General features: G+C 42.1%; 1 protein-coding gene across 3 annotated transcripts in view; it reads left to right on the forward strand.

Annotated features, from left to right (window-relative positions):
* The window catches only part of LOC126298672 (phosphonopyruvate decarboxylase-like), a 103,289-nt gene that overhangs the window by 55,569 nt on the left and 35,208 nt on the right, over nucleotides 1-12,512 (forward strand). For all 3 annotated transcript variants that reach the window (XM_049990102.1, XM_049990104.1, XM_049990103.1), the window contains exon 7: nucleotides 2,015-2,231. In XM_049990102.1, the coding sequence (XP_049846059.1) occupies nucleotides 2,015-2,231 (217 nt within the window). The remainder of the gene's footprint in view (nucleotides 1-2,014; nucleotides 2,232-12,512) is intronic.

A 12,512-nucleotide genomic window follows, 5' to 3' on the forward strand; every position in this document is an offset into this window, starting at 1 on the left:
CTAGACGATAGTCATTATATTTGCATCTGCAGGTATACTTTCATTTATAATAACTGTCCTCCACAAGTATTACCAAATATTTTTCTCTGCGTAACACAGATATTTTGGTTATTAATTACTTATATGGGTATCTGAGAATGACATATTTCAAAAATGTAAGGTGCTTGTCACTTTCGTTTTCGACCATATTCTATGCCCTGACGAAGCATCTCAGGGATTGAAACGAATTCTAAACAAGCAGTTTCTTCAAATATTTCTAAAAATATATGCCTTCCAGACTAGGGTCTAGCAATGTATTAACACAGGAACGAAGCTGCGTACGTTATACGGGTCTGTTAGGAAATATTCATTCCCAGAAATTTTCGGTTATTTCACTACAACGACTGTGTTATTCTACAAGACGACGACTGCATGATTGCATTCAATCCTAAAATGATCATTTTGAGCATATACTGTATCGACAAGGGAGATTCCACTATTACAGTAGAACTAGAACGATAATTAGGAAATTTATAAATGGTAAACCCACTTTCGTATAGATTTTTCTTTCCGGTCTGTTGACTCTTGTTTCCAGATGACTTGAGTAACAAATATTAAAAATCATATCGAATACAGGGTGATTCAATAGGTTGCGCATAAACTGAAGGAGCTGATAGAGCAGTCGAAATACAACTTAGGAATAGGGGACATATGGTCTTGGAAGTTATCGTGAGTAGGTGAAAACTTTTGAATGTCAGTGACAATAAGGACTATCAATGCATTTGCACCTTAATTTCAGCGAAAACAGTTAACTGTTTACTCAACAATGGTTTAAATTACAGAATGTGTTCAAAATGGCGATCACTATATTCAATACAGGCGTAACATCCTATTAGAAAATTCTGGTGCACTATACCATGTACACCAGGCATCACACGAGCGCCATCAGACGCTGCAATTATCCTGGCTAGAAATTCTTCTTCGTCGGGAGCTGGCACCAAGTGCATAAGGCTCCTGATATGTCACACACACACACACACACACACACACACACACACACACACACACAAAGAAGGTCAAGAAGCGTGAGATCAGGGGAGAGAGGTGGTCATGCAATTGGATCTGCCCTTCCGAGTCAGCGCCTAGGACAGGGCCAACGAGACATGCGGGCCCTGTAGCGTGCGTCATAGCGCCTAAAAACTACGGTTCTTCGAGTTGCAGCGACTGTTTCCTGCAGGGAGCCACTTACTATTTAAGACCAGATTAATACCTCGTAGCTGGGCATGTAAATACAGTCAAGCTCTCTTTGTGGTAAGGTCTTATGGGACCAAACTGCTGAGGTCATCGGTCCCTAAGCTTATGAACTACTCAGTCTAACTTAAACTTACTTACGCTAAGGATAGGTAGCCCACGATTAGTTCCAGGGGACCACGCGAAACCGAACAGCCAGCCGGATGGAGTCATTTGGATGCGACTGGGATTAGCACATCTCGATCTTGGCCGCTTTCGGCCTTCTAGATACTTCTAGACAATTGATGCGCGCCCGCATCTCGTGGTCGTGCGGTAGCGTTCTCGCTTCCCACGCCCGGGTTCCGGGGTTCCCGAGTTCGATTCCGGGTCAGGGATTTTCTCTGCCTCGTGATGGCTGGGTGTTGTGTGCTGTCCGTAGGTTAGTTAGGTTTAAGTAGTTCTAAGTTCTAGGGGACTGATGACCACAGCTGTTAAGTCCCATAGTGCTCAGAGCCATTTTTGAATTGATGCGCTGCTTTTCATACATGCAGTTTCTCAGTTGGCCTCATGAAACTGAGTGCTCCCTATTCCAGCCCTGACACTCCCTTGAGTTAAACCCGGATCAATCACCTTGCACTGTGACCGATCTGCACGGAGGTGGATTAGATGAAACAGCAACAGTGTTTCCCTCCAAAATTTATTCCAGCAAGGAAATTTTGCTTAATACAACTTAAATGGCCAGAAATAGTTTTCTTTTGTTTCAATGCAACTCGCAGACACCAAAGTTTTTCCTGTATTCTTCCAGGTACTCGATGACAAGGGAAATGGCACTGCAGATTATTGTGGATACAATAATGGATAATTCGATTATTGTAAGCACAACAGGAATGCTTTCCAGAGAACTCTTCGAATATCGAGTTTCGAGAGAACAAGGACACGAAAAGGATTTTTTGACAGTGGGATCCATGGGCCATGCCTCTACAATCGCCCTGGGAATCGCGTTGCAGAAGCCAAGTAGACAGGTAATGCTTTCATTATTTCTTTAAATTTTAATTTAAACACTTCATTTGTTCAAAATTTCGATTTAATTCTTCTTTGGTTCATCCTGCAGGCCTAAGTACAATTTAGAAGCTATGAAAAAATAAAAGATTGTAACGATGATATCTAAAATCTTTTTGTTTGATATATTTCCTTAGTAGGTCATAAAATATTTTTTACTATTACTTCATTGATTTTTTAACAGCAGATCTTGGGTTAATTTCTAGATAGAGAACTATTTACTAGTGTGTAAATGTTAACTCCATTCACGACTATGATGAGTGGAATATGATTCAGTTGTGTTCGCTTTGACGTGCTAACTCAGATATTGTTGAAAGGGACTGTGTTCTTCAAGAATTTAATAGATTTCGTAATTCATCGGATCCAGAGGCCCTATATGCCAAACTGTAATTATTAACGATTATTTGTATGGTAGTAATTTAGGTCTGCTGATGTAATTGAGTGGAACCTATCGCGAGAGGTTTCGCTTCAGTGTGCAGTAATCAGTTGGCTTCCGAAGTGGTTAGTTTAAACATGATGTACCTCTTCCTCAGTAGCCTAATTTTGCTGATAAAATTTTTCATCTGTTATGTGAATAGATGGTACTGAGTAAGAATTTATAATACTTCATTTGGTCTGGTTAAATCACTGATCACTTCGTGAAATATCTGAAAACGGGGTCTTCTGACAGAGAAGTCAGCACATTCACTCACAAAGAAGTGTTACAGAGGGCGATGAACCAATATCCGCCACCCATTCCGCCACAGTGCAGTTCGCCGAAGGCAGAACACTAGACTGTATGGATCGTAAGCTACGAAGAACCATATAACAGCACCAAGTCCGTCACCTACACCATCAGTAAACAAAATCCAGTATGAATCCAGAATCAAATCCTAGGTCCAACTACCGTATGGTGCACAATTTGTGAGTGATGAATACGCAGCTGAGATAAAAACAATAGTAAAGTGTGTTAGCTGTGGGCCGCGTTACGCCACTGTCGTGAGATCTGCGATAGGCGCAGCCTCGATACCAACCGGATATCTCTTGCCTCCGCGAGAAACTTGTTGCTCATGCTCCCCGTCTAGGACACTATTTCCAGTTTTGCATCCTCACGTGGCCAGGATATTAAACAGGGTGCATGCAATGGACAAGATCGATATCTTTTTTACGAAGGCCGCTTCGCATGCAAACTGTACACCTTCTAACAGAAATTTTATTTATTATGCTCGATATAATGATGTCTGGTTGCAGGACAATCACTTCAGGTGTTTTTAATAGACAATGAATACATAACAGATGAGATTGGATCTGCCATTGAACTAAGCAATGTCCATTCAGTAACACAGTATGATCATCAGGTTGCAGCTCGTCGCTCCTATTAACTACAAAATAAAGCGGGCTAATGCATTCTTCATGCTCATTACGGATAAACCACGACACAGTACCGATATATCCAAGCTAAAGTTGCAATATCAGTTGTCAGTACTTATAAGCAATTAGATTACGTGTACTGTTCAACATAGAACAGAGTGCTAAAGTATTTCTGCTCATAGAAAGAGATTTTAGAACTTGACGTCTAGATTACTAAAAAGGAATCAAAAATTTGGAACAGTAAAGGATGGAGAATCAAATATACTGTGGTTCAACAAATGGTTCAAATGGCTCTGAGCACTATGGGACTTAACTTCTGAGGTCATCAGTCCCTTAGAACTTAGAACTACTTAAACCTTATTAACCTAAGGACATCACACACATCCATGCCAGAGGCAGGATTCGAACCTGCGACCGTAGCGGTCGCGCAGTTCCAGACTGAAGCGCCTAGAACCGCTCGGCCACTCCGGCCGGCCTCTACTGTGGTCTTGTTCAAAAAGCTACCCCATCATTCGCCATTAAGTGATTTACGGAAACCACGGAAAATATAAATGACGATGGTCGCATGGGATATGAACTCCTCTCCTCCCGAATATGAGTCCAGTGTCTCATTCATGGCGAAAGTTCATTCGCTCGACTCTGTGTTTGCGACAAAGTTACAGATGGTTAATATGGATTCCGAAGGCACCGATGGTGTAAAACTCAGGATGCTCTATTCGCTTACGAGATCCAGCAGGCTGTAGATAGCGGAGCCGAGTATGACGCTGTGTATACTTCCGGAAAAGCCTTCGATACATTTCTGTACTGTAGGCCAGTGAACAAAATAAGTTCTTACGGAATATCGGAACAGGTATCAGAATGGACTGAATGTTTCCTCGCTAAGAGAACCCATTACGTCGTTCTTTTAGAGGATACACGGTAAGAGCGAAAGTATCGTTTAGTGTACATCATGGGAGTGTGATAGCATCGTTACTGCAAACGGCCTGATAGATAACATTAATAGCTCTCTAGGACTGTTTGCAAACATTGCAGTGGTATCTATATTGGGAGGTCATATGTGTAGGAAGATTTGATAATATGTAGGACACTTGAAGACGGTTAATTCCTAGTGCGAAGTTTGGCAGCGGATCCTCGACATAAATAAGTGTGCTGTTAAGCATATACAAGGCGTGTTTTTTAAGTAAGTACCGTTTTGAAATTAAGAAACGACGTGCTAAGATATATCAATAATTTTATTTTTACGTTAAAGCCTGTACCTTAATCTACGCACTGACGCCATTACAGTCTGATTACTTCCTTGTTTACGTTGTGTACTGAGTGTTTAATATGCCTCCGATAATCGTGAGTCCCGCCGACTGTGAAGTACGGGCTATTATAAGATTTCTTAGTGTTAAAGGTCTAAAAACGATCGATATTCATCATGAGATCTGTGCAGTTTACGGAGGAAACATTATGAGTGATGGAATGGTAAGAAAGTGGGTGAGAGCATTTAAAGATGGCCGCACAAATGTGCATGATGAACAACGGAGTGGGCGTCCTTCGGTCGTTAATGACAGTTTGGTGCAGGAAGTGGACAATGAGGTGAGAGAAAACAGACGCTTTACGATTTCCTCCTTGCGGGATGACTTTCCTAATGTTTCTCGTAGTGTTTTGCATGGCATTGTGTCCGAGCACTTGTATTACCGAAAATTGTGCACACGTTAGGTACCAAAAATGTTGACGGATGTGCACAAAACCAAACGTTTAGACAGTGCATTGACTTTCCTTGAGCGTTACCACAACGACGGTGATGATTTCTTAAGCAAAATTATTACGGGCGATGAAACATGGGTGGCCTACGTCACACCAGAATCAAAGCAACAGTCCATGGAAGTTGAGCAAGGGCATCGTTTTGCCGCAAGACAATGCCCGTCCGCACGTGGTGAATCAGACCGAAGATCTCCTCGCATCTTTTCGATGGGAAACTCAAGATCGTCCTCCATACAGCCCCGGTCTTGCGCCCAGTGACTACCATCTGTTCCTGCACTTGAAGAAACACCTGGGCGGTCGGCGTCTTCAAGACGATGATGAAGTCAACAGTGGTGATGCAGTGGTTAACAAGTCAGGCGGCAGTCTTCTATGAGGAGGGTATTCAAAAACTGGTACAACGTTATGACAAGTGCCTCAATGTTGACGGAAATTATGCAGAAAAGTAGATTAAGGTACAGGCTTTCATGTAAAAATAAAATTATTGAGATATCTTAGCAAGTCTTTTTTTAATTTCAAAACGGCTTTTACTTAAAAAAAAAACACGCCTCGTGAGTAGACGAAACGGTTCGCTGTCGCTCGCTTACACGATCGTACATCAATCACTGGAATTATCAGAACTGTCAAACATCTAGGATTATCTATTTCAAGTGATTTAACGTGGAACAGCCACATAAATCTAGCAGTGGAGAAGAGAAATGTCAGACAGACGTATCGCAAGAATCTGAAGAAAGCGTAATTCAGCAACGAAGATGATAACTGGGAAACCCTCGTTGGAACAGTTCTTGTGTATAGCAAGTATGTCTGAGTCCTTTTCCAACGGGAAACAAACAGAAAATTAAAATAATAGATGTGTGATTAGTTACGGGTTTGTTTGGTAAGAATGACAGTTTCACAGAAATGCTCAACCACCTACAATGGGATACGCCAAAAAAAAAAAAAAAAAAAAAAAAAAAAAAAAACGCAGTTTAACACGTAGAGCCATACTCTAAATCTTCTGAGAGTCAACATTGATAATTAAAAAAATATATTGCTGCCTACAGCTTATACCTCGCGTGAGGATCAAGAGGTCAAAATTAGAGAAATTCTGGCGAATACAGATGGTAACGGCTATACTTCCCCTGTCACATCCACGCATGAGGCAGGAAGGATGAAAATGATTCTTGTACATCATTTATCCCTTCGCTGTGCATCCTGTGGTAACTTGAAGAGCACAAATTTAGATCGTCAAACGGTGAAGGATTTTTTTTCTGTTTGACCAGCAAATAGTTCAGACATGCTGTCGCTGGGTGTCCTGAAATGCGAGTTGTAGACATCATTAGCCTAATGTGTGTCAGATACATCAACTTATGCATCCTTATTTTGCCTTTTAAGTATTATGGAACCTTTTTTGAGTCTGACGCCGATTCTTGGTAACTTGTGATCATCTCCTCCCTCCCAAATGAGGTTCAGTCCAACTGCAACTCGAGACGCTGAATGTGAGTAATGATATCATTGTGTAGTCGTTTTAGTTTGCACGTACACAGGAGCCCCCAGCACTGTTGGTTCTAGCACGCCACTGCTTCAAGCAATGCTCGAGAGGCCTGAGTGCTGTCTGCTCACTGCATTAATGTGCCAGGACCATCATCGATTTCTGTGTAGGCTGGAAGGTTATTAATACATAATATAAACAGTAGAAGTCCCCGAAGTACTTCCTTGTGACCTTATTGTCGTAACAACAGGTAAGCCGCACGGGGTAGCAGCGCGTCTAGGGGGTCTTCTCATGGTCTGAGCGTCTGACCCCGTCGGAGGTTCGAGTCCTCCCTCGGGCATGGTTGTGTGTGTTATCCTTAACGTAAGTTAGATTAAGTAGTGCGTAAGCTTACGGACCGGTGACCTCCGCAGTTTCGTCCCATAAGACCTTACCACAAATTTCCAATTTCCAACAACAGGTAATGCAGACAGTTTTCCCTAAATGCTCTATATTGAGATTTGGGGTCTTGAAATATACAATGCACTTGGGAATCCAACACTGTTTAGCTTGTGAATAAGGATGCCGTGCCAAATATAATAAATACTTTCTTATTAACCAAGATTATAAACCATTTGAATTTGTACACATTGGTCCTAATCTACACGAAGTGATTACTGTCTCGATAGATGGAGTTTCCTGAATACGATTTGTTGCAAACTGCTGTTGTCAAAAATCACCGTTTCTATCTAGAACAGGAGCTTTGCTGTGGGCAATTTGTGTAAAACCCCATGTGATTTTATGTTAGTGTTCGTCTAATATTTTCGCAGGTTCCTGATGTAAAATGCCTGGGACTTTCTAGTTAATTGTAATGTGTAAGTACTTAGTCAAATGAGTCTTCCAGCACGAATGGTTCTGAAAGTGCAGTGACCATTAGTTTTGCCATCTCAGTATATAGACATCGTAAAAATGCAGTCACTTTGGATTCTGCTTTAAAAAAGTAAAGTCGTGTAGCTTTGCTGGCTGAGAGACCCTGAAGGGTAGGCTCAGCCTCCTAATTGGAAGGGTTTTTCCGTCATTCACTCACAATGGGACCTTCCCTACGCGAATGGTGAGAGTTGTGTGTTAAAGTGTATCTGATAAATGTAGGTGTAGTTAGTCTGGTGTCGTGTTTGTGTCGGATGACGATGAGAGAAGAGAAAGAGTGGCATCATATGCCGGCACATAGCATACTCCTCACGATTAGCACCAAGAGACCCTCGAGCTTAATATCCCCATTCGACAGACGGATCACTATCAACGGTGTCATATGCCCTCACTTCAAGAGACACTACGCAGAGGTCTGGAATTTGATTACGGCATTGGCGCAAAATCTAGTGAGCAAGAACCTTGCACCACCAGCCTCCTTCCCCTCTGCCAAAAAGGCAAAGGGAAAGCAACCGACAAGAACTTGGCGTACCCAGGATGTTATCCATCCAAGTTCTGGCCGTGTCCGACGTTGCGTAACTTCGGTGATCTGATGAGAACCAGTGTATTCAACGAGGCAAACCATTGTCTTGTTTTCTGGAGAACCGACAAGATGATATATACAAGCCACAGCGGGAGGTACATAGTTCTATGAGTTTGGTTAATCCTATGTGTTTGTATCTTTCTCCACATTACGCTCTATAGTAAGTTAATTTTTTGATTGTGTAGTGGGTGTGTAATGGACTGCCAGCTGCTTTAGAGGCCCATCGTTTTGAATAGTATCCTTTAGAGTTGATGTTGTTTACAACTCAAACAAAATGTTCAAATGTGTGTGAAATCTTATGGGACTTAACTGCTAAGGTCATCAGTCCCTAAGCTTACACACTACTTAACCTAAATTATCCTAAGGACAAACACACACACCCGTGCCCGAGGGAGGACTCAAACCTCCGCCAGGACCAGCCGCACAGTACAACCCAAACGGCATCGACTATAGCGTCTTGGTAGGCATCTGTATGTCGTGTGTTTCGTCGTTTCATCAGTTCCTGATATTTGGCGTGTCACTTCGTCTACAAGAGTCTGACTTGAAATAGTTTTCAACTGATATTGGTAGTCATTGCGATACTCTTTTAAGAAGCTAACCTATCCATAGTAGTATGTAGTTCTTCTACATCTACATGACTATGCTGCAGTTCACACTTAACGTGCCTAGCAGAGGGTTTTCTGAATCACTTTCAAGCTATTTCTCTATCGTTCCACTCTATAACAGCGCCTGGGGAAAGTGAACACGTAAATCTTTCTGTACGAGCTCTGATTTCACTTATTTTATTATGATGACCATTTCTCCCTATCTACTTGGAAGACAATAAACTATTTTTACATTCAAGTCTCTTATCGTGTCCGTGACGTTCTCCCACCTGTTACGCGATAAAAAAATGAGCTGCCCTTCTTTGGACTTCTTTTTATATCCATAGTCAGTCCTGTCTGGTAAGAATCCCATACCGCACAACAATAGTCTAGCAGAGGACGGACAAGTGTAGTGTGGGTAGTCTCTTTAGTAGGCCTGTTGCATCTTCTAAGTATTCTCCTAATAAAACGCAGTCTTTGGTTTGCCTTCCGCGCAACATTATCTGTGGGACCGTTGCAATTTAAGTTTCTAGTAATTGTAATGCCTAGGTGTTTAGTTACATTGACAGACTTAGATTTACGTGATTTATGGTGTAACCGACATTTAATGGATCTTTCTCGTTCTCGTGGTGATAACTTTCCCGTACTCACAGACAGTTGCCACTTTTCGTACCGCACATATATTGTCTCTAAGTCATTTTGAAATTGGTTTTGATCTTCTGATGAGTTTACTAGACGGTAAATGACAGCATCTTGTGTAAAAAATCTAACAGGGCGGCTCTGATTGTCTCCTAAATCGGATATATAGGGGAACGCCAAATATCGCTTCCGTTTTGCGCGAAGATTTTCCGTCGACTGATATGTACTGTGACCTTTCTGAAAGGAAATCACGTATCTAGTCACACAACTGAAGCAATACTCCATAGGCACTTAATTTGATTAAAAGTCTCTTGTGAAGTACAGTGTCAAAAACCTTCCGGAAATCTAGAAACATGGAATCAGTTGGAGATCCCCTGTTAATAGCATTCATTACTTCGTGAGAATAAAGAGCTATCTGTCTTTTACAAGAAAGATATTTTCTGAATCCGTACAGACTTACCTCCGAGGTAATTCATAATGTTCTAACATAATATATGTTCCAAAATCCTACTGCAAATCGACGTCAGTGATATGTGTCTGTAATTCAACGGATTACTCCTATTTCCTTTCTTGAGTATTGGTGTGAGTTGTGCCGCTTTCCAGTTTTTTTGTATACATCTTTCGTCTTGAGAGCGATTGTATATGACTGCTAAGTATGGGGCTATTGAGCCCGCCCGGCTAGCCGCTTGGTCTATCGCGCTGCTTCCTGAGCGGGAAGGCATTCTGGTCCCCGGCACGAATCCGCCTGGTGGAATTAGTGTGTGCCGGCCAGCCTGTGGCTGGTTTTTAAGGCGGTTTTCCATGTGCCTCGGTCTCATCTGGTATGAGACGTCAAGCGAATTTTTGTCTGCTTTTTTTTTAAATAGATTTATTCTGCATTTGCTTTTGGTGGATTTCGATGATGCGGTGGTCAGTCTCGTTACAGCGAACATTCTGCCACTTATCACCGCATCCCTCATGATGCTCCGTACTTGCTCAGGATTATTTGTTGCTAAGAGGTCAAGCATGTTTTTGCAGCCATTTACACTTCAAGTGGGCTTCTGAACTAACTGCTAAAAAATAAATTTCGGGGAAAGCATTTTAGTACAGTTTCTGACCATGTTTTATACCTACCAGCTGCTTTGAACATGTATTTTCACTAACAACCGAGGGTAGATTGAAGCCACCCCCAACTGCAATTGTATGGGGGGGGGGGGGGGGGGGGGGGGTACCAATTAATATTATACTCAAGTTTTTTTAACTGTTCAGCAACTGAATCATCTCGGTCGGGGTGTCGGTAAAAGGAATCAATTATTAATATATTCCGGTCGACAAGTATAACTCTAACCATACCATCACCTCAACTTTGCTACTTCTAACCAGAACAAACCCGGCGCCACCAGCAGTATTTAAAATATCTTTTCTGACCACAGTTAGATCTTTTGTTAACATTTCGGGTGAATTTATCTCCAGCTTTAGCCAGCTTTGGATACCTGTAACCATTTGAGCTTCAGTGCTTTCTATTAGCGCTTGGAGCTCTGGTTGTTTCCCAACACGGCTACGACAATTTACAGTTGAACCACTGATGGTTGCTATGTCTACCCTCTTCTTCTGCTTGTCATGCACCCATTGAAACTGAGGCCCTTTCTAGTCTTTCCCGACAGCCTCTAACCTTTTTAAAAGAAGAAGAAAAAAAAAACTCCCACTCCACACTGCTCGTGTAGATACTTCATGTGTGTAGTAGACTCCTGAGAGACTAAGCTGAACCCGAAACCCCGCCATGCTATGGCATAAGTCGAAAAATCTGCAATCTACACGGTCGCAGAATCGTCTAAGCGTCTAATTCAGAGTCTTTCACTCGACTCTGAACCAAAGGTCCGCAATTGGTCGTGTCGACGATGCTACAAATGGTGAGCTCTGCCTTCATCTCACAAGCAAAACTTGCACTCTTTACCACTTCAGAAAGCTGCCTGAAAACAGACAGAATCTCTTACGATCCAAAGTGACACACATCATTAGTATCGACATGAGCCAACACCTGCAGTTGGCTGCACTCGGTGCTCTTCGGGGCACCTGCAAGCACTTATTCCACATCTGAATGGACACCTCCCAGTATCCACACATAGTGCTCACTGGATTTCTTCCCCTCCTTAGCAGCCGTATATCTAAGAGGACACATTACGTGTCTGACATTGGAGCTCTCAGTAACTAGTAATGCCACTCTCTGTGGCTGCCCAGATCCTGCGGGCCAGAGACTTCCTCTGGAACGGGTACTCAGCTGCATCTGGCTCAGGGTCTTTCTTTACAGGTGTACTGCTGATAATGTTACACATTTTTTTTACAGGTTTACTGTAGACGGTGTTACATATTTTGTGTTTTAACTGAAGAATTTTTCCAAAATGGTTAACATGACTCTAAGCACTATGAGACTTAGCATCTGAGGTCATCAGTCCCCTAGACTTAGAACTACTTAAACCTAACTAACCTAAGGACATCACACACACCCATGCCCGAGGCAGGATTCGAACCTGCGACTGTAGCAGCCACGTGGTTCCAGACTGAAGTGCCTAGAACCACTCAGCCACAGTGGCCAGCAGGTATTTTTCGCTCATGTTTCAAGTGATATTAATGATATTCTTGAAAGTGTTTTCAGACAGAAGTATTCTGTGATTTTTATGATGTATTGATCTACCACGTGTCAGACAGTATGGTCTTCCTTTAAAAGCTTCTTCCTGGTGTTAACTGGCACAGCTGTCTCAACAGTCAAGATTTTGATAGGAATTAATCATGACAGAGTTGAAGAGAAATTTTCTTCTGCAAGATAAAGTAGTACAAGCAATACTAGAGTGACTGACAGGGACAGGAGGTCCTTAAAGAGGGTTATCATTTCAGATAAGAAGACTGCTGGCACCAAAGCATGATAGAGAGTTTGAAGTTCTTAGGTGTGCATATTAATGAAATTTTAAACTGGAGAATTATATAGCAC

This window comes from Schistocerca gregaria, chromosome X (genome assembly GCF_023897955.1).
Source record: "Schistocerca gregaria isolate iqSchGreg1 chromosome X, iqSchGreg1.2, whole genome shotgun sequence".
Taxonomy (NCBI): Eukaryota; Metazoa; Arthropoda; class Insecta; order Orthoptera; family Acrididae; genus Schistocerca; species Schistocerca gregaria.